At 36.2% G+C, this 24,422-nt stretch overlaps 1 protein-coding gene across 1 annotated transcript; it reads right to left on the bottom strand.

The window, feature by feature from the left end:
• Positions 1–5,769: 5,769 nt before the first annotated feature.
• Positions 5,770–23,961, bottom strand: LOC104114097 (uncharacterized). Its single transcript, XM_070185577.1, has 9 exons — positions 23,765–23,961; positions 23,621–23,682; positions 23,424–23,514; positions 17,571–17,657; positions 17,275–17,328; positions 8,064–8,248; positions 7,116–7,198; positions 6,906–7,006; positions 5,770–6,438 (listed from the first exon to the last, which is right to left on the bottom strand). The coding sequence occupies exons 1-9, from the start codon at positions 23,813–23,815 to the stop codon at positions 6,226–6,228; spliced, it is 927 nt and encodes a 308-aa protein (XP_070041678.1). The 5' UTR covers positions 23,816–23,961; the 3' UTR covers positions 5,770–6,225.
• Between the last annotated feature and the right edge of the window lie 461 nt (positions 23,962–24,422).

Genomic DNA, 24,422 nt, shown 5'->3' with positions numbered 1-24,422 from the left:
ATTACATCTAAATCGATAATCAAGTTTTTCACACCCCTCTTCATTTCAAGCAAACTCCTCCTTGCTATATTCAACCTTCCTCGGTACAATAGCCATCATCCCAAATAAAATCCATAGATCAAATCACCTTTCATCACGATTCCCAAATCGCCCTAAACTTTCTCAAGGGAAGTGGTTTTCCTGCCACAGAATCCATATGCTACTATGCCACCCCCACTTCGGTTAAAACCGCCTCCTTTAAGTAACTCCTCGGCCTCTGCTCTTCATACTTTGACGTGCTAGTAATTCAACCACTGCAAGACACCTCCCACCATGTCCTTCCTTATCCTTCTATACCCAAATGATGCCTCAAATCAAAATCCATCTCTGTAGTACCTGAACTAATATATTGCTACCAACTCTAAGCCTCCCCAAAGATCATCTTTCTTGGGCTATTAGCATTCGAAACACCGATTCGATTTTGAAACTGCTACACACTGCCATCTCTGACAATTGCTTCTCAGGCACCATTTCACAACACCCTGCCCCGAAGGCAAATCAAAGGAGACCATAACACCGGCGAACTAAAATACATTCAAACAAGGATGACGAAAATATCAAGTCTCGTTACTCCATCAACCAAATCCTGAACATCCATAGTTCGATTGCCCTTCCTCTGCTGGAATTAGATGCCGAACTTCTAAACCATGAACTGAGAAATCCTCATTCCGAGTCATTCACTGCCGCGATCCATAAATGAGCATCCTACCATTACACCAACATTATGTGATAACAATGCATGAACATCATAGTAACTTGTGCATAGCCTCAAACCCATAGAAAATACAGATATTGAGCCAAAACGACAGAACATCCTTCCGTAAGGAGACAATAATAGACTGCTTGAACACGCAGGGAAAAACATCCAGCACCACGTCTGCAGTACCACCACAACTCCTTGATGTCCAATTGATAACAAGTGTTTCACATCGTATAAGATTGAGTAGGAAGGAAATAAAGGCATAAGCCTCAAAGGAATCAAATCGCACGATGAATCAAGAAGGGAAGTGCTCCTCAGAGCCATGTAGCCTCTTGAAGATAAGTACAGACGTCTCAGTATTGATCCGCAAGACTTTACCAGACTTGATCATGACTCGTGCGACCCAAGTGAACCTAACACTCTGATACCAAGCTGTCATGACCCAACTTCCACTATAGGTTGTGATGGCGCCTAACGCCTCCGTCAGGAAAGCCAACGGTGATTTATCAATTTAATTACCCATTTTATTACTTTCAAAATCATAGTTTTTAATAAAGAAAGAGACTTACACTTCTAAATCTACGGGAACGTACAACATTTGTAGTTTATAAAAGAAATGAAAGGCGATAATAATATATGAAACTGTGAGCATCAACTAGTATAACCCCAAAACCCGGTGTCACAAGTGCATGAGTATTTTCTAAGGAGTACAATAATAATACAATATCTGTCGAGAATGTCAATAAGACGGGATAAAATAAATAGCACGATGGAGACTCGGTGGACTGCGATGCGTATCCTGGAATGTAGCTCACATAAAGTCCCATCAACAGGTGCGCCTATGCGCCAATATGATCACCAAATGAACCTGTCAGATCCTACGTATTTAGTGTAGAAGTGCAGCATGAGTACGTAAATCAACGCGTACCTAGTAAGTATCTAGCCTAACCCTAGAGAAATAGTGACAAGGGGTCCACATCGACACCTACTAGAGGTCCAATAAAGTAATATAATAAATCATAAGTAGATATGAAGCACACAATAATAATGGGGTAAATCTGTAAGTTATGTAATCTTCCAAATATTTCTTTTAACGTATGAATTTCTCAATCTTGTATTCTACCTTAATAGCTAAAAATAATGGCAACTGCCAATATCAAATGAATAAGGAATACCATAGCAAATGTTGGGCATCAGTGGAAAGATAATCTCGTGAGCGTTCGGACTACTAGCGATATGACGCACGATTATGCCGAGGTCGTTCAGCCCAATCCAGAATAATGTGTACATTGACGAGGGTCGAGCAGCACGAACCATAGATGCATCTATTATACAGCCGAGGCGTTCAGCCCGCTCCATAAGAAAGGAAGAAAGTTATCGAATTACGAGGCACATGCTTACAATACAGTACATGGGCACAATAATAAATATACCCTTTTACATTTGTCAAATATCTTGGCAACAACTCAAGGTGATAAAGCTCGGCCTAATATATTTACATATTTCTAAATAAATTTCAGTTAAAATTTTCAATTCATTAGACTAGCAAAACGAGTCCAAACAATTTAAATATTATATGATAAAGTCCTAAGTCTACTCGGACATAATTATGCTTTATCTACGTACGGACTCTCATCACCTCGTGCGTACATAGCACCCACAACTAGTTACACATAACAATAAATATCACCTAAGGGGTAGTTTCCCCTCACAAAGTTAGACAGGAGACTTACCTCGCTCTAAAGTTCCATAACCGGTTCCAACGCCTCTCTAACACCTCAACTCAAAGCCACACGTCCCGAAACTAGTCAAACAACGTGTAAATCAATCAAAATATATTCCAATGCTTATAATTTAACAATTTATAATTATTCCCAACTCCGCTCGAAAAGTCAATAAAGTCAACCCTCGGGGCCACATACCTGGATTTCGAAAATCTTTGAAGATAAACTTTACCCATAACGCCATGAACTTAAATATACAATTTATTCCTAATTCCATCTCCAAAATCATGGTGAAAATCTAAAACTATCAATTCTAGATCTTCCTCTTAAAATCCCAAATTTTCCATAAATTTCCATGTAACAATCCGTATATAATCCAAGTATTTCACTAAAATTGTGTGGGAATTACTTACCTTGCAATGGTTGATGAAAATCCCCACTTGAAGCTCTCCAAAAATCGTCTAAACCAAGAGAGAATGAAAGAAAATGGGTCAAATCCCGTATAAAAATCTAATTCTGCCTAGTGCTTCCTCGCACTTGCGGAATAGTAGCCGCTTCTGCGGCTCCGCACCTGCGGAAAATCCATCGTAGGTGCGGCTCCATCACAAACCAACAGCCCTCGATTTTGCACCCCCGGTAGCGCACCTGCGCTTCCGCTTCTGCGGACCTCAAGCCCTTCTGTGCTCGCGCACCTACGCTTCCACGTCTGCTTCTGTGTCCCAGGCCTTCTTAGCCAACCTCCGCTTCTGCACTCTAATGGTCGCATCTGCGATCACGCAGGTGCGGGAATTACTTTGCACCTGCGGGCTCTGTCCAGCTCATTTCCAGCCGCTTTTGCAGTTCGTTGCCTCGCTTCTACGATGAAGCTTCCGCAGAAGCCGTTGCACCAGCAACCAGAATTCTCCAGCTTTTCCTTAAGTCCAAAATTCGATCAGTTAACCATCCGGAATCCACCCGAGGCCCCCGGGACCTTGACCAAACATACCAACGCGTTCCAAAACACATTACGAACTTAGTCGAGGCCTCAAATCACGCCAAACAACATCGAAACTATGAATCGACGATCGAAATCCTTCTTTAAACTTTCAAACTTCGACGAACGTGTCCGAACCATACCAAAACATTCCAGAATGACGCCAAACTTTGCGTACAAGTCATAAATCACAATACGAACCTATTCCAAGGCTCGAAATCCCAAATGGACATCGATAACACCAAAGCCCACTTCAAACCAAACTTAGAAAATTCTTAAACCTTCAAAATGCCAACCTTCCATAATAAGCACTGAAATGCTCCCCGGTGATCCGATACTCAACCCGAACATACGCCCAAGTCCGAAATCATCATACGAACCTATTGGAACCTTCAAATCCCGATTCCGAGGTCGTTTATTCATAAGTCAAACCTTAGTTAATTCTTTAAACTTAAATCTTTCGAAATAAAAAAAAAATCCAAATCAACTCCGAACTCCCCAAAGCTCAATCCTGACCACCTGTACAAGTCATAAAACATGAAGTGAAACTATTCAAAACCTCAAACCATCGAATGACGCGCTAGAGCTCAAAACGACCGGCCGGGTCATTACACTTATGTTCAAAGATAATTACAGTCAGACTACATACTAAGAAATAGGTAGGACTTGGATTCCTCAAACCTGCAACCCCCCTCTGCTCCGCATAAGATTTTAAAAAGTTACTCTATTTCAATCTGCCCTGCACCCGCAAAAGGTCAAACCCGCATCGCCCTATTGCCATCCTTAATCAAGTATGTATGCTCAGTCCCAAGTTGTCTTCTACTAGTAACCAGAAGAGAGAGGAAGTGCTTGTGCAAGCCATTCAATAATTGGATGGAGTAAAAACTTGCATACAATGATAGAGTTTGAAGCCAATATGAAGGAACTTGAAAGTAATCAAGATGTTAGGGTGCTAGTATGACTGGTGGTATGGATGTTAGTAGAGGGCCTAATAATAATAATCTCTTCCATTAGATAAAGGGAAAAGGACCAAAAATGTCCCTCCATTGTGGAAAATATAGCAAAGTTGTCTTTATTTTGAATTTGATCTCGCACATGCCCTTATCACCTCATCTATGGGAAATACAACAAATTTACCCTTTTGTTAACTTTGGTCCCAAATATGTCCTAGTGGACTGGCTTAGATTAACCCCTCAAAAGTAAGAGATTTTTAATTTCTTACTTTTACCCATTTAAATATATTTTATTATTATGAAGGAGTGCCACATTGCAAGACAATAATTATTAACCCCGAAAATTTCTTGTAAAAATAATTAACAAGAAAATTACACACATAAAAATGGTTAGAAGATCTGAAATATATCTAATTGTTCATCATCTTCATGTCTTTCCCCTATTTAAAAATCTTTACGCTCCTTAAATTTAACAACAATTAAACAGAACACCAATTTTAGAAAATCAAATATTTTTCATGGGAAAAATATAAATCTTCATGAACCCAAATAGAAATTGAAATTCTTAGCTCCCGTTTGGACATAGATTTTGGCTACTTTTTTCCCCAAAAAAAAATTTAAAACATTGTTTGTTCATGGAATTTGATCAGTTTTTGAAAAAAAAAAAATGAAAACAAATTGGATGAAAATTTTTCTTCCATTCACAACACTTCAATATTTTTTTCAAGTAAAATGTATGTCCAAATGCAACTTCAACTTCCAAAAATTATTTTTCAACACAACTTTGAAAAAAATAATTTACAAGTTTCAACAAAATCTATGTACAAACGCTAGCTTAAATTAGTAAAAAATTGAAAGTAAATAGATAATTACAGGGAGTTATTATATACACTTAGCAACAAGTTTTGATATTGCTAAAGAAATTGCAATCTTTGTTATGCTGGAAAGAACAAAATCTATAAAATATTAATTTTATTCCTTTGAAATTTATGCATATAATTGCAATTGCGTAAACAAAAAAATAGTAATGGTCACAAAGACAAAAACTGAGAGATATGATTAGATATCCTTTGAGTAAAATAAAATATTTTATGAATCTCTTTTTTTTAAACAAACTCTACATGTTCTTTTTCTCTCATTTTATTCTCTTCTTCTTCCTCTTGTTTTTTAAATAGTAACCAAATAAATATTTGACCCTAAAATAGAAGGATTTTGATAAAAAAAAATAAATTCCGTTAGTTTTGAGGAGCAAATATAAATCTCTATTCATCATAATAAGGGCATATTTGAAACTAAAGTCAAACTGAGGGCAATTTTGCTCTATTTTCTATGGCAAATCTGAAACAATTCACTAATGATAAGAGCATGTCTGAGACTAAATTTAAATAAAAACAAATTTGCTCTATTTGAGGGGCATTTTTTACCCTTTTCCCTTAAATAAATGCGGTATAACTTTATCGAATGAAACACGTTTCCTTGAGTATACGTGAGTATATGCAAACTCATACCAACGATCAGCTTTTTACAGTCTACATCACAATGAAATGAATCACGTTCCTCAAACTTGGATGTCATGTCTTAGTTAAGGTTATATTTTATGATTACAAAATTTCAGAAAGCTTAGGTTATAAGATCGGATATGAACACAGCCCAACTCACAAGCTCACTCTTCTGCAATAAAATGCAATGCATCTTTCTGTTCCTTGCTAGGGCCCTCCATCGCAGTTCGTCAAAAGTGACCTTGCAGTTGTTCCCTCTGGGGCTTGCCTATCATTACTCCTTGCTTTTTCTTCACACCAGTCAGGTGATGCTGATACAAGCTGATTCTACCCTTATTTATAGGCCAGTAAAGTTGGAGAAGCTCGTGAGCGCTTTCTCCTCCATTTCAACAAGCTGACGGCAGAATATTTCAACACTGTGTGCCTCTTCTTTCAATGGAATTCTGAACTCCCTCCACTGATATTCACGAGAACCATCGCTCCTTACTGGACCTAAAACTTTCCCCAGCACATCAAATCCTTTCTGATCTATAGAAAGCAGATAGGCATCCTTCACATAAAACCAGCTATCAGTTTCTCTTCTGCGTATCAGCCAGCAGTAATTTATATATTGACTGAATGACAATGCAAATTAGCAGGCCAAGGACAATATCTGTTGATGTTCAGCATGGATTTATGGCTTAAGGGTATCACGAATAGTAACAAGCAGGATCACATCAATGATATGCTGCAACAATTATAAGTCAAGACATAAAATCAAAGGATCTCCCAGCCATGAAAGCTGGAAAAAAAAAATGGCTGTGAACATGTGTAAACATTTGCCTGGTTATGCACAAACAATGTTTCGAGTTTAATCAATTGACACGCGAAGGTATATTGGCCCTAAATACACTGCTACAATTTATCTTCGAACTTCCAAGCAAAAGTAGAAGTAAATCGCCTACTAGATTATTAGCAAGAGAACTCAGAGAACAAATACATTTTAACCAAAGCTTTCAGAGACTACCAGAAGATCACCTTTGCATTCTTATTCAAGTGTGTGATGCAGAAGAGAATTAGAGCTCTACGCCTCGCCTCACTTTGATTAATTCCATCAATTAGGCTCATAGTATATGATGCTACAAATGGAAAACATACATTTAGAGCATAATGCTAATGAGAATGCATTGGTCCTCAAAAAGATCAGATACGCAGCAAACATCAACAGTTGAGTTCTAAGTCTCTTACATAAAGGATCAGGCTTTGTTGCTTGGACTTCCTCAAGATCTACTTCATGAGTCCCTCCAGTACTATCAATATACATGCATGAACTGTGGAGTAGATAATTTTCCATATGTCAAGACATATTTCTAGTCAGTTTTCAGATTTATTTAATTATTCCATCCATCCAATTTATGTTATACATTTTTCATATTGCAATGTTCCAAAAGCTTTTTTTTTTTTTTTTTTTTTGCAGGGGGGGGGGGGGGGGGGTTAATTTGGTGGGTGAGGTTTACCATAGAAGAAAGTTCCCAAAATTGTTTGCACACTTGTACACAATAATGTACTCAGAGGTTTTCAAGAGTTTAAAGCAAATAAGCAATTCAAGAATAAACAATAAGCTGAAACATCTAAGTCAGAAAAGTACATTAGTATTTTTATCAACCATTATAATATGCAAGTTAACTAACTCCGTAATTTTCAAGCACAGTAAAATTGCATCACATGCACAACCAGGGAGTAAATTAAAGAGAAGCTACAGCCTATATAAGTATTTCTGGAGATCCAATCCCATTTATCTAAAAGCTGACAAATTTTTAATATATGTTTCATCGAAAAGTTCACAAAAATTTGAGTATAGGTATTACCTAGGAGGATAAGAATATCAATCAACAATCACAACGAATAGCAATCAAACTAGGTTCCAGAGCCAGTCGTGCTAATAGTAGCTTTAAGAAAGCAGTGCAAACGTAAGGATCTCATCTCAAGCTTCTTTTGTTTTCTAGTTGAATAAGTAGTCATCTCAACAGCTTAAAGTCATTTCCATGTTTGACTCAGTTTAATATTGCAGAGGGCCAGAAGGTTAGGAGGAATCAAAGATCACACTTTAGAAGACTACATAATAATCCTTCATCTATAAAAAAAAATAAAAAATAAAAGAGTACATGATAATCTAGCTTAATTAAATCTTTTCACCTTGGATTGAACTTGAACACAACATATCCTTTGTCCGCATCAAATAATTCCTGGAGTTTGTCACCTCGGCATGTAACACCAAGGGAAGATGAACTCAATATACCCAAAACGGAGTAAGAGAATTTCTCTATCATGCTCCTTTCAGATGATATGACTTCCTTAAGGCTCTCTCTAGCTAATTTAGCCTGTCATGGAGAGAAAGAAGAAACAGTCAGGGAAATCACTTCTTACTGTTCCGCATGAAGTTGTTTAGTGAAAAGAAACAAATTTCATTTCAGTAACGGGTCTCTTTTAGCTAGCCAATTTAGCTGTATAACAGGTAATGGTTACGAGCTACCACTATATCAGCTCAGCTCCTCAGTTAGCATATACTACACAGAATTGTCGAACCAAACAATTTTATGAAAAGCAGAAATATAACTATGAGAAGCCATATCACGGCCATTTTTTTTGTAAGGATTAAGATGTTGGGCAATGATAGGTGTATCACCCAACAGATACATCTTTCCACTTATAAATTTGTTAAATGATGTGTACTATATATATATAGGTGTAAAGAATGCCCTGTAAATGATAGTGACTCCATACTTGATATCATATAATCCTTGTAAGTTTTTGTAGTAGGGGATTCTTTACTGTTTTTGGATGTATTTTGTCACTTTTAGCAGCACAAAATTTGTGCTGTTTTCTTTTATAAAATGTTACCATTCTCAAAAAATGAAGTGTACTATATATACGTATTAAGAATGGGAAGCCCAGAAGTTAAAAGTTAAATCACAAATATACCATTTTTACTACGTACAAATAATAAAAGCAAAACGCTACACAACAACCCTAATTAAACCCACGGTTTCATATATGAAGCGATGCGCACCTTCGGACAACTTCTATTGAACGAAAACTTCTTCATTCAAACGACTTCACTTATTTTGTTCTTCTATTATCAAATTATTGCTACTTTTTGGAGTATCAAAGATCTTGAAAAATCATGTCGCCACTGCAACGGAAGATGCCCCTGGGCGGATGCCAGAGAGCAGAAGAATACGAGAGAAGGAAGAATCAACTTTAGGATCTTTGTCATGCTGGTTAGGCTGAATTTGCTGCTGACTTGCAGGATATAGTTTGTCACCTGGTGCTTTCTAAATGTGTATATACGGTAAATTTGATTTCCCTGAGAATACATTGGTGGAATGTTCACTTTTAATTAGTCTCTCAATTCTGATAACTAAGTAGTAGAAAAATGCTTTTGATGACGATGCCTTGTAAAATACCATGGTTTTAATTCTGAATTTGTGATTATTGCCTTTTCTAGAGATGATAATAGCAGCATTAACCTTAAGGGGTCGTTTGGTAGGATATATTAGGGAAAATAATACATGTATTAGCTTTGGTATTATTAATCCCTTGTTTGGTAGTATTTTTTAACCTATGTATAACTAATACTTGTATTAGTTATACACTCTATTCAGTACTATTCTTATACATAGCAAACCATAGCATTAGCAATACCATTGTTTTTAATGCATGGATAAGTATGTATAAAGATAGAATTTCCCGTTCAAAACCTTCTCCAAATCTTTTTTAAAGAATGTGGAGGGTATTTTTGTAAACAAACAAAAAAAAATCAAAATTATGCAATGCATGTTATTTTTAATACACCAAACAAATCAGTCAATAAGAAATAATCTCAGCATAACCGATCTCGGTATTACTAATCCCAGCATTACTAATATACCATATTCAGTACTATATTATACACCCTACCAAATGGCCCCAAGGATAAAGACTTAATTCTGGCATTATATATTGTTGAAAGAGTTGATAATGATACCATTCTATGCAATTGTTGTGTTTGTAATAGGTTGACTTAATAGAAACGCAGAGAAAGAGTTACATGCCTATGTGTTTTCAGGCAGTAAGTTGCCTCCATAAGTTGATGACATGAGAAGTTAGATTTCTCAGTAGTGAGAACAATTCAAAATTTTCCTGGCCGGCAATAGGAAAAGTTTTACCATTCTAGGAGAAATAACTTATGCTGCCTGTGCCAAGTCAATGCAATTAAAACCATTAACTTCCTTGGGCTTTCACCGTAGTTTGTTACTATTAAACATCAAATGCAAGTGTTTATAAGAGAAATAACTTGGTTTTGGTTATACTATTTTCATGCTCTAGTCTGTTCGGCAAGCCTGACACATTTTCTAAAAACTATTTTGTAAAAAAAACTTATCTTTTGAAAAAAAAAAATCAAGATAATGCTTTCAGGTATTTTTTGATTGGAGGGTGAAAAATATTTTCTAGGAAAAAGTATTTATTAAAGTTTACTAATAATGTAGCAAATAGAGTGTTCTGATAAAATTTTGAATACTACTAAAGATTGATAATAATGTCTGTTGTGTTGGGGTTTTCTCACAAGCTTTCTTCGTTCCACTATTTTTTGGGGGTATGATATCTTCCTTCTTTTCTTTGACGGCACCAAATTTTTTGTGTTTCACCAAGTTAACAAATGTCTGAGTACTATTACTATCTCTTTCTTTTTAGTTTTTTTATTTTCTTGTTAGTACATATCACATCCCCTTTTTTTTAAGAATACCCTAGCAGATGGTTTGTTTATTACTAAAACTATGTAGAAGTGTATTGGTATATTTGCTATGAAACAAGTTTCATGTTTTTGCCATAACTTAGAAGAAAAAATCTAAATCTATCCTCTCGAGCTCTCTAGACTCATGGAATTTCCCAAAAGCCTCCATCAGCTCCCCCTTCACTGTGCTCCAACATTGCTGGAAGAAAGCTAATATGAAGCCATCAGGTCCAGAGGCCTAGTCCCCAGCACAACTCTAAGCCGTAGCTTCGACACTTTTTTCCTAGATATCGTGCCGAAAAAAGAGGGAGCGACGTGCATCAGAGATTATAGACCTATTAGTCTAGTGGGTAGGGTAGCATCTACAAGATTATATCTAAGGTGCTTTAATAGACTTAAAAAGGTTCTTGATTAGGGGTGAGCGTTCGGTTGATTTGGTTCGGTTTGAAGAAATTCAGTTCGGTTATTTGGTTTTCGGTTTTGTAAAAGTAGTAACCGAAACCGAACTGAAATAAGTTCGGTTCAGTTCGGTTTTCTAATTTCGGTTCGGTTTATTTCGAATCGGTTTTCGGTTTGAACATTATCATATTGGGCTCCTTTTATGTAATAATAGGACTAGCGAATTTGTTGTTTTTTTCCAAAACTTCGGACTTCTTGGAAATACTGTGTTTATTAAAAAAAATAGAATAAACTTTGCACACTATTATGGATCATAAAATTCAAACATAGTGTAAATTAAAACTGTGTGTGAAATCTTCCGGTATACTATCATATATGCTATGGAACTATCATATTACTTAATTGGGTTGGGTCTTTGATGGATTGGACCTAATAGTATTAATGTATTATATAGGCTTAGCCTATATATAACTTAAAGAATCTATATGCTAATAATTCGATTTTTCGGTTAACCGAACTAAATAAATTAATAACCGAAAAACTGAAATTTTAAAATTTTAAATCGAAACCGACCGAAAAAACAGAAATAAAAGTATTTTCGGTTCGGTCGGTTTCTTCGGTTCTGACCGAAATATGCCCATCCCTATCCTTAACTCGAGTTCCTGGGACAAGGCTTTATAAAACATATGCAACCAACATTTTATATGAAGCGATAAACCATTACACAAGTTCATACTCTTTATCATTTTAAATAAAAAGACTAGTAAAATGTAAATCATGATACAAACTTTTAAAATATTTATATCAACCCATGATTCTAATAAAATCATGCAAAACCATTTCAACTTCATCAAGTCATTGAAATCACTTTCGGCTCCTTAGACCTATACATAACAAAATCATCTTTTATCTTCCATCAGGACTACTATACCATCACCGACACAAGAAGGTCAACTAGGTTATATATCTAGCAGCAAGTATCATATACCCTACTTACTCAGGTCGTCTCATCGCAGTGCCATATGAATCAACTCAGTCATGCTATTAATAGCACAAAATAGCACCTCTCAAGGAGGATACTCTGTCGTAGTCTATACCACAAAGTGGCCATCTACGCCTACACCGACACGTAGTTTCATGACGACGAAACACGATATATCCGAAACCAATCTTGGTGAACACAAGTAACTCTCAAAATATTTGATACTCCAAAAACAGATTCATAGCCGAATAGCCTCAAAGTATCTATTTTGTCAAATCATGACGTGAATAGTCAATCCAAATCGTTTGAATAAAATCAAATAAGATCCTTCTTCATTTCATATTAAGCAATTAACAAAATGAGATTTCAATCCTTAAAGATTTAACAAGTGCTACTTCGAAATATAAAGATTTTAGAAATATTACATTCCTCATTTTATAAAACAAAGGTGACAATAGAACTCAAGCGTTTAATCCCTTTATCATCAACATAAGTTTTTAATAAAACTTATAACATTTGCCTCAAGTGTCATTTGCTAACAAGTTTTTGACAACAGGATTTTACAAAATAACATGGCACCATTTCATATGCAACACGACTCAAAGACCATGGTAACATCCTTTCCCGCTTGTCCCAACGAGTGCGGAGGTACATTTGCGAACAATCTCATGTATTAAGTCAAAACAAGTGTTTAGAGAACATCTCTTAAGTAGAGTAAGTTTTAATCAACTTACCTTAAGCCCAAGCTCCAAAATAGTACTATAAGGCTCTAATTCATTTAGAACTCTTAAACGTCGCCAACAAGCCAATATATACATAACAACTCATATTCGTCAAGGACATGTTACAATAACACCAACTAAGTCAACTATTTGTTCAACACTTAGGTCCAACTTTACAAGTCTAGTAAAAATTGATATTCCCACCATAGAAGTCGGTTCTTGAGTTTTTAACTCTAAATCTCTCATTGCATACACAACAATACGATATTCAATAATTGAATTGCTCACAAGATTATAGAAAATATCATTTAACTCATTTTCACCAAATTGACACTATTCATCGTCTGTACCCACTAGCCAATCTTATTCACAATACCCATTTCTAGGGTTCATCTCCCAACTTAACCAAACCATGATTTTTACTCCAAATCACCTTCTATATACTTATTTATACGCAATAGATGAACATTGAGTAGTGGGATTACCTCTTGAAGACAAATCTTGAAAATCTCCTTTTTTGTGTTCTTGGAGGATTTGGAAGAATTTAACAAGTTCCATGGTTGAATCTTGTTGCTATTAGTGTTAATCAACCTGAATTACCACAAAACTTGGATAAAAACTCACCTTGTATGATCCAAGTGAAGCCTTGGTCGAAAACCTCTTCAAAAGCCCCAATGAACTCCCAAAATTTGACCCCAAATCATCTCTCCCCGACCTAGGGGTATGTATAACCTTCCCAGGTGCGCTGGCGCGCATCTAAGACTTAAACGCGCATCTTGGCGTGCACTTGGGGCAGCCAACTTCTTCAGGTACGCGGCCATGCAGTCGGGCGCGCATGTTGGATAGTGCTCAATAAATTGGTCATAATGTTTTGTACAAAAGTCCAAATGACGAATTGTTTGAACCATTTGAAACTAGACTCAAAGAGCTTTAATTTGATATCCTATCCACAGTGTAACTCATTATACACGGCGAGATATGATCGTTTGAAGTTAGGTCAAGTGCGACTTTGGGCGTCTTTTTCTCTTCAACAATTCTAACTTGTTTCAAGCTACTTCTCCCCACTTCTAAATATCATTATAATCCTTCAAACCATGTAAAATACATGTCCACATATCCAAATGGATTTATCGATAATTGCAGTTATTGCTAGCTTATAAATGATACGTATAGTGCTTAATGACCTTCTAATGAGGCCTTTAACATTTGAAAATTTCCGGGGTGCTACATATATATATATATATATATATATATATATATTTGGGGCAATGCAGCATCCATATTGAAAATGAACTGAATGATAAGTATCACCTAGTATAACCTACCCTTATGTATCCAAAGGCTCTAATTAAGCTCCAGTTGATGTGTATCTAGCAAAAGTAAAGCGATGTAAGTTTATTATGTCGAAGAATAAAGAGTTTTGCAACAGTGAACCACAAAAAAAAAGTGCTATGGATGAGGTTCTATATCAAAGAATGAATCGAGAGAGGAAAATGTTTCAGGTTCCTCAATCTCATACTATGACTCTAAACATTGAAAAAAAGATACCATAGTGCCTCTAAATTTTCTCAAATGCAACTACTCCTCCTAGTGCTCCCTTGTAAGAAATAATGGTTCAACATGACTCTTATTACTGTGCAAAGACCTCTTATATTTTATTTTCAAATCTCTTATATGTAAAAATAAATATTACTTGGGAGATTTAACATAAAATTAAATAAATATTGAAATGAGCCACAAAAACCAATTGAACCATTCTACTGGGGCCCTTGTTTATGATGTACGTTTTCTATATTGATCATGTTTAATCTTACCTCAAGATTTTGGCTTTCCGTTAACCTAGTGTCATGCTATTTGATTCTTTCATGGAGAATTAGTTATTTTGATCAAGCTTTCAAGAGAGAATGGCATATTCAATTTTGTTGTTTATTTTACTAAATCTTTATTATGTACTCCCTTTGTAGTGCTTCTACATTTGTTAGCTCGTTCTTTAATCCCATGTATTGTGCACTGAATCATCAATTTTCTAATGTGTCGCACTTGATAGTCTTCTCTGATTTGTTTTAATTTTTTACTTTTGTAATAAATAAGTCAAGAACCAATATCTAATAAATCAGAAGTACTAATAGTGTCACACACACGCCGAAAACATTTAACTTATCAAAGTTTTGGGAGTACTCAATCATCTTTTGAAAGGTGCGTGGATCAAGTCCCTCACCTCTTCCTCCCCAATAGCCCTGTGTAACCACTCAAACACAAAAGTTCATCATACATGTTTTGGATATACACATTTTTTGTTCATCTTATGTGCTCGGATTGATTCGTAGTGCTATGGTAGAATTTAAAGAGGACAATACACTTGAGAAATCAGTTTAGCTTTGTTTTCTCGCATGGCCAACTTCATGTTAAGGGGATATCAAAGTCGACAACAAGAGTTCTACTCATGCCAGAGCAATTGAAACGGATGAAAGGAACATACACTAGGAATATCATCTATAAGGACGTAGTAGGTGAGATACGCTTCGTTACATCTTTGTACCCCATAAAATCAAGATAAGTAAATAAATCACATGTATCTAGGGGTGTTCAAAACCGAACCGAAACCGAAAACCGAACCGAAACCGAAGCTTAATGGCTTATTGGTATCGGGTTAACGGCTTAACGGACGGGGAACGGATTGAAATTTTTTTATTAACGGCTTATCGGTTTGGTGGCGGATTATTCAATTTTCTTAACGGATAATCCGTTAACCCGTTAAGAATATATATATATATATATATATATATTAAATATCAAAAACCCTTCCACTTCTTCCAGTACTCCATCTCTAAGTTCTAACGCATATATATATATATATATATATATATATATATATATATATTAAATATCAAAAACCTTTCCACTTCTTCGAGTACTCCATCTCTAAGTTCTAACGCCTTATTCCTAAATAATCAGAACATTTACGTACTATGCATCAGAAGATCCCAGGCTTGGCTTAGCTTAGCTTATTCTCCCACCCTACAAAAAGATTGTTTAAGCTGTTTTCTATGATTCACCTCTGCTTTTATTTTTTTAAAACTAATGCCTGCTGTCTATGTTTAATAGAAGAACAATAGTGTTGTGCCACAACTTTTTTCACTCTATAATACATGACACACTACATCATTCTTATGTAGGCGTTAACAAACATGTATGTATGGATTCAATGTGTAATTTTCTATTTTGAATTTGTATGCTAGGCGGTCAAAAAACAATTAATGAACGCAATATAGATTGAATTAGGCCGATAAACCACCCAATAACCGCCCGATAAGAGCTAAACCGTTACCAATCCGCCCGATATCTTATCAGGTGGCTAGCGGATTAATACATTTAAAAACCGATAACCGTTAAGCCAAACCGTTAAGAGTAATTAACCGCCCAATCCGCCCGATAAGCAGCCCTACATGTATCTTATTATAGTTTGATTATTATCTTTGTATGCTCAGATGATATCCAATCATCTTAAATTCGACGAATAAATTACTATACAATGATCCACAAAACCATGTATTTTATTTTTTCCTGTATAATTATTTACTCAAATCTTTGTTTTAATAATATTGATATTATTTTACAAAATCAGGTGCTACATGACTCCACATACATGTGCAAAGCACGTGCCGAAATATATATATATATATATATATATATGATGACCGGTAACCAACCTCCAGTTCAGAATTTGAACCTATTCAGCCAAACGAGAAAGTCTCCATCTCTCTTTAAAACTTATCATCTCTCCGCAGCTAACTGGTGGATAATCTGGAAGAAAGGAACTCTAGGGTTTTTAGAACAAGAAAGAATCTGTTTTAATAGTCAAATCTAGATGTATTTATTTACTCTCTTTTTGGTGCACCATGGCTTCATTTAACGATGTAGAAGTCATGTTAGATTTTTTGAGCACATTATGAAACCTGTAGTGTTGCTATACTGTATATATTCCTCACCACTCACTTGATGCTGATATTTATATACACATCATTTACTGATCAAAAAAATTATAATCACTCATTTCCTCATGAATCTTTTTCTCTATAATTTGTACTGTTTTCTGTTATTATCCAACTTTCTAGTATTTGGTACATCTCATTATTTCAGATTTTTTAAATCTACTACACTCATACAGAGGGATGATTATAGTTTCCTGGGTGAATACCAAAAGGGATGGATGAGTAATATGCACTTATTTCATGTCCATGCAGCGTCGAACTCACATCCCTAAAAGGTTTTCCAAAATCGCATTTGGGAGACGCTTGTCAACCCCCCCCCCCTAAAAAAGACCTCTCACGCATAGTTTCACTGCTATGAATAGTTGGGATGCTGATATCACCAAAGGAGACTGCTATTTAGCAGAACATACATAAGCTGACTCAGAGTTCCTCAGAAAAGCAAAAGATAGCACAAATGAGTTGAATATTCAAACGAGAAATAATAGAGACTAAATAAAGTGTCACTAATTGGTAAAGAGTAGGACTGTATAAAGCACACCTTTTCATCTTTAAGAAGCAGAACTTCACCCATCAGAGCAACCCGAGCTGGTAGCTGCATAATAGGCTTTGTCAGTTTGTACACAAAAGCTAAATATTCACCAAAAATAAGGATGCACTCTGTGAGAGGAAAGTTACTCCAGTAAAAGAACCAAATGGAAACAAGAAAGTGATATACAACATAATAAACCACTTAAGTGACTGATAGCCATATTAGAAAATATATTTTGAATGCTAAAGTTTAAGCTATCAGGAGGAGAACAAGAAGTATAGGCAAATGAATGGTTCTATACCCACTTTCTTGATGGACTTGAGTAGATTTGCCAGTGGACCTGGCATGGGACTGGTCACAGCAAAAGATCCACGCTCATCTATCATTGTGTTCTACACAGAAAGGAGAAACTGAATGTCAGGTATGCTCTATCTTCCAAATGAACAATCTAACAATGAAGTCTGCATCAGAAATAAAATTGGTATTGCTAGTAGCCAAAGAATTTTATTCTCCCTTACAGTTTCAGAAACTAACGTAGAGCTCTAAAACCGAAACCAGGAATTCTTGAATTAAAATAAAAACTAAGAAATTTCCTAAAAGAAGTTTATGAAAAAGTTATGAAGTCCTATAGCAATATCTGTTCAAGACAGATCTAATTATATCCTTGTGATACCGTCTCCAACTAATATACCGTCATAATCACTCCGTCGTATATCGTCTCTGATAGCTATAGCTTCAAGAGAAAGGTTTTGAGAGAATAAGAATCATCATTGACTAGAAATTAGGGGCTTAAGCTCTAAAAGCAAAGTAAAGTACAGACAATAAAATAAATCTGGCTTCCCAGGCATGTAGAAATCAAGAAAAAAGGAAATGACACAAAGAGCCATCGTACAAGGTAATTCAGATTATTCACCAGAGGCTTAGTTATTTCTACATAAAGTAATTCAAATCTTCTTTTCAGCATTTTTCCCGTCTTATTTAACGTTCCCCAAAAGAAAGTTTCCCTGTTTACAAGAAGGTCCTTAAGAAACAGGCTTAGTTAATTCTCCAGGTGCCTTGCTTCTCAGACCAGGGAAAATCTTTATAGATACAAAAAAAGTTAAGCATCAACACCCTAAAATAACTCACACCATCTCCTCAGTTTTGATCTGTTCTAAATGTGATAACCCAAACTTCACCCCTCTTGTAGAATCTGACTTATAAATCACAAGCCTGAATTTGTAATTAAGAGAAAAAATAATCCTACTCAAAATGGATTTGCAACGAGCTTCGTAATCCATATGGAAGTCCATATTGATCCAGATTTCTAATCATCACGCTTCGGAAAGTCTCACCTACTCTTATTTCATATTAAATTCAATAGGCCATGGATGCAAAAACATGTACAGTCTTCCTTTCCCTTCTCATATTCCTCCTTTTTAGCATATAGATTTCTCAGTGTTATAGTCTTCTGTTTAATAATCTTATACAGGATAATTGGTACTTGAAGTAGATTTATTGTGGTAAAGGAACTAATTAGAAGATATGTTCAGTATCTTATAATAAATGGTGAAACTCTCGAGAGTGTGCCTGATGTTCTTATTTCATTCATCAGCCATTGTGTGACATATAGCTCACGGGTTCAAGCCATGAAAGCAGCCACTAATGCTCGCATTAGGTTAGGCTGACTACATCACAGCCCTTTGGGTGCGGCCCTTCCCCGGACCCTGAGTGAACGCGGGATGCCTTGTGCACTGTGCTGCCCTTTTCCAGCCATCGTCGTCTTATTTTTTTGGCCAGTCAAGAACTCTCATATCCAAAAGCTGAAAGTAGCTGAAATAAGTATGTTGAGATGGATATACGAGCATACCAGGTTAGATAAGATTAGGAATGCAGTTATTCGGTAAAAGGTGAGTGGCCACCGTGGAGGATAAGATGCGGGAGGTGAGGCTGAGATGGTTCGGACATGTGAATAGGAGAAGCACAGATGCCTCAGTTAGGAGGTGTGAGAGGTTGACCTTGGTGGGTATGAAGAGGGGGTAAAGGTAGGCCAAATAAGGTGATTAGGCAAGACATGGCGCAGCTGGAGCTTACCGAAGACATGATCCTTGGTATGAGGGTGTGGAGGTCGAGAATTAGGGTGGAATGTTAATAGGCAGTGGAGCATTTTCCTTTGTCGTTCTCCGGTCGTTAGCATAAGGGTTAGCATGGTATCCCTCTATTCTTGGATTGTTGGTACTACCTATTGTTTGATTGTATTCTTTCGCTTCGATTTTCTTAATATCTTGTTGTTACCACTTGTTGCCTCTTTAGCCAAAAGTCTATCGGAAACAGCCTCTCTGGCCTCCCAAGGTAGGGGAAAGGTCTATGTACACACTACCCTCCCAAGACCCCACTTGTGGGAACTCACTGGGTTTGTTGTTGTTGTTGTAGTAAAAGATAATTTACTAAAAAAATGCCAGGCAGTACCGAGATGAAACTGCATCATTACAAAAGGTACCAAACTGGATGCAGCCCCCTCAAACCTAAAGCGTATCTAAAAGTGTAGTATTCCGTCAGAGTCAAAACCAAAAGCAGCATTACACCATATTTTCAAATTCTGAATACATCTTCTTTTTTTACGAGCGAGAGATCTTCCTCACTTTTATCAAAGCATCTTCGGTTTCTTTCAGGTCCACATAATGCAAAGAGGAATGCTTGTCCAAGTCTTCTCTAGCCTTTTGATTTACATGTGTGATATGTCTTTACTATTTAAATTGATGTTTTCTTTAATTTATAGAATAATTGGTACTGGAAGCAACTAAAATGTGGCAAAGGAACTATCTAACGGATAAGATTTTTGGTGTCATCGTTGATCAATGTTACAAATTCTCAAGACTGGATCTTATTTTTCTATTTTATTCATAAGTCATCATCTACTCTTTCCAATACTCGATGGGCATTGTCTAAAGAATAACAACTTTACCAAGAGTTGTAGTTCTATGCAAATCAATCTCCTACAAGATGTATTTTACCCATACTATGAATCATGAGTTACTTCCTCTAGAGGGGCGACAATGGTAGGTAGCTTTGTAATTATTACACCTTCACGTATTTATCTTCCATTTTTTTCATGTTTTTAAATTTCCATTTAATCTAGGTATCTGTTACTCCTTTTATCTGTCCCCTTGTACGCTGTTTGTTTTTGACAAATTACTAATCATATCATACGCATATCATACGCATATTTGAATGTGCCATCTTGCCTATATTTTAAAACTTCTTCTTACATGGAGGAAACAAGACAACAACAACAACCCAGTAAAATCCCATAAGTGGGGTCTGGGGAAGGTAGAATGTACGCAGACCTTACCCCTACCCCGGAGGGGTAGAGAGGCTATTTCCGAGAGACCCTCAGCTCAAGAAAACGAAAATAGACAATAGAATCTGTGACAACAAAAATCAGAAAAATAATATAAGCACCGTAGGAAGCATAAAATATATGGAAAAGTAATAACAACAACCAGTAATAATGCCACAGTACTATGAAAAAAACGGAAAAATAGTGTGGACACAACATACACCACTAATAATCCAAGACAATACCCTAACAGACTAACCCCACCCCCGGTACGAAGGAAGAAAAACGCTCGACCACCTCCTAATGTTCAACCCTAATGCTCGACATCCACACCTTCCTATCAAGAGTCATGACCTCGGAAATTTGAAATTGCACCATGTTCTGCCATATCACCTCGCCCCAATACTTCTTAGGCCGCCCTCTACCTCTTCTCATACCCATCAAAGCGCTCACACCTCCTAACCGGGGCATCTTGGCTTTTCCTCCGCACGTGCCCAAACCATCTAAGCCTCGCTTCCCGCATCTTGTCGTCTATGGGAGCCACGCCCACCTTCTCTCGAATATCTTCATTCCTAATCATATCCAGCCTAGTGTGCCTACACATCCATCTCAGCATCCTCATCTCTGCTACTTTCATCTTTTGGATATGAGAATTCTTGGTTGGCCAACACTCAGCCCCATTTAACATGGCCGGTCTAACCACCGCTTTATAGAACTTGCCTTTAAGTTTCAGTGGCACATTTTTGTCACACAGGACTCCAGACGCTAACCTCCATTTCATCCACCCCCCTATACGATGCATGACATACTCGTCTATCTCCCCATCCCCCTGGATAATTGACCCAAGGTACTTGAAACTTCCTCTCTTAGAGATGACTTGTGAGGAAACAAGATAAACCAAAAATAATAGTCAGATAAATCTACCCCAGCAAGCTAAAATAAATAATAAATAAGATCTAAACTCACCAAACTGAGTTCCAAAAACGCATGTAGGTCAAGAAAACAAAGAGCTTTTTGGGGTATCAACACATGAATCATGCTACTAGCAGAAAGTATTTAGACGAAAAATATATAGAATACTGTCATTCACTCAACCTCTCTTTGAAGGGGAGACAACCATGCACAACAAGGCAATTGGAGGGAGACAGGAGGGGAGAATAGATGAAGAAGGGAAAATAAGGCTCAGCTCATTCTTGATTCAAAAAAAAAAATAAAGGCTCGAGTCACAAGCTCAAAAAATTTCTTTTTTTTTTTGGAGGGGGGAGGGAATAAAGCACAATTTCAAAATTTCTAATAGCATGTTTGGCCAAGTGCTTTTTTTCAAAGTTGAAGTGTTTGGCCAAGCTTTTAGAATAAAAAAAAATGCTTTTGAGGAGAAGCAGAAGCAGTTTTGGAGAAGCAGAAAAAAGTAGTTTCTCTCCAAAAGCACTTTTGAGAAAAATATACTTAGAAGCAGTTTTTAAAAGCTTGGCCAAACACTAATTGCTGCTCAGAAGTGCTTTTCAAATTAATTAGCCAAACACAAACTGCTTCTCACCAAAAGTACTTTTGAAAAAAGCATTTTTGAGAAAAGCACTTCTCAAAATAAGCTAATTTTTGCAGCTTCGCCACACAGGCTATAAGCATGGATAAGCTTAATATCATTGATTAGCAGGGTGATCATGAATGCGTAGGGTCCATCTTATTCGTATGCAAGTTTCCTGCTGTCATTTTTGTTACTATGAACACCATAAAACACACCTGATGTAATAATAACATGATGCTATCCACTATCTTGTCCAAACAAAAATCTACAATACCCTCAAGAGGATAACAACTTTACACTGCCAGCTTCCAGGTAAGCAATTCGATGTAAGACAAAGTACAACAATTACGCCTCAATCCCAAACAAGTTGGGGTTAGCGATATGAATCATCGTTCCTCATTTAGCTCAAATACATTACAGTAATAAAATAAAATAAAATTACTAGGTCTAAACCTGTCCCAAGTAGTAGGTATCACCACCTATATGGATTTTCTCTTCCAGTGTGCCCTATATTTGGCTAAGTCTGCAATAATTCCAAGAATTTGTAGGTCTTTTGAGACAACTTTCTCGACACAGGACATGATCAAACCATCTCACGCGGCCTTCTCTCATATCCTCAATGTGTGCTACTTGCACCTTATGGCGAATGTGGTCATTTTTAATCTTATGTAACCGAACATCCATCTTAGCATTCGCATTTCTGCAAAACTCATCTTGTACAGTTGAACGTTAGCAGCCCAACATTCACTACCATATAACATAGCTGGTCTTCTAATTTACTTCATAAAAGAATTTAAAAAAAAAACATAGCTGGTCTTATAGCTTTTCTATATAACTTACTTTTCACCTTGGGAGGCATCCTTCTTATCACATATTACCCGGTAGCACATGTAAGACAAAGTAATTCATAGAAATAACAATGTTACTTGATAGATGCATATTAGAATTACTACAAAAATCCAATATCAAAGTGCTTAAAATGTGAAACTGATTCGTATTCAAGTTAGATGAACAATCAGAGAATAGTTACTCTAGTAATACTTTCTTGATCTTTCCACAAGAAACAATGTTTTTTAGTTAAACAATAGTTGGCTAGAATCCAGAGCCAGAAAGATCATATTTGGATTCAACACAAATTTTAATTAGGTTAAAAGATTTTGAAGTCTATGCTACATAAGAAAGAGCAAGATAAGAGGCCACTGCAATATTTTCAACAGCATAAGTTGGCTATGGGTTGAAAAGAAAGAATAAATAATGCCAAAACATTAGTTACTAGGGTGCAAAATTATAAAATGTTGAGGAGCATCTATATACCACATTGTGCATATCATTTTCGGCTACCCAGACGTAGGGCTTGCCTCTCTTGACCAAATAGCGGACTTTTGAAGTGTATATTTCCCCTTTGCTGAACAAAGAACGTAATAAACACACGACAAACAGAAGGAAAGGAGTCAATTTCAGTTAATAATAATAATAATAGTAATCTCTCGTCATAAAATAAAAGCACATACCTTCCTTTAGCATCAGCCTTCACGGTATTAAGGTAACCTTGCCAATTTGACTCCAATATATTCTGAGAAAGCGCGCATAGGATATATCTCAAGAATAGTACTTATAATTGAAGGAAATTTGTAAATGAATAAGGGGTCACTAACCTTGCTTTTTTCAGTAAATGTTAGCACGGTTGCTTTGCCTCCTTTAGTCATCTCAAGTGTAAATGAGTTTATCAATGGTAGAAACGATAGTCGGGGGGGCGAGGCGGGGGGCGAGGCGAGGGACGAGGGTTTCTTCAGGGTTTAATTCTGTTTTACAAAACCTGCGATATCTCACAAGGTAGGGGTACCTAAGACAATTACAGGGACTATACATCATTTTAGTTTGTTTTCATTTAATTTAATAAAAGAAAAAGTTTGATTAGTACATACACCAAAAAGAATTGTGCTAGATGTCTAAGCTGTTAAATGCATAGAAAGTCTGTTATATGCATAAATAGGTAATGCATTGTAATTATTTGTTTTACATGATCGTAGTATATGAATAAGTATGCTATTTAAAAGGGTGCTATTTAAAAGGAAACACCTAAAAGAATTTTATAGTATGAGTCATCTAAATATATTGTTATCTTTTTGTCGAAATTTCTTACGAAATAACTCAAAGTGATTTAACTATTACATGTGTTAAATTTTTGAAGATTAAGTATGTTTTATACTGGTAGCAATTTTGTGCTTTTACTTTGTGTTTCATATTTTTTCTGAGCAAGTAAATAATATATTCGTAGCCTTTGATCTCTCAAATTGGCTTTGGAACCTTATA

The sequence above is a fragment of the Nicotiana tomentosiformis genome, chromosome 9 (assembly GCF_000390325.3).
Source record: "Nicotiana tomentosiformis chromosome 9, ASM39032v3, whole genome shotgun sequence".
Taxonomy (NCBI): Eukaryota; Viridiplantae; Streptophyta; class Magnoliopsida; order Solanales; family Solanaceae; genus Nicotiana; species Nicotiana tomentosiformis.
This window is presented reverse-complemented; position numbering and strand designations above follow the sequence as displayed.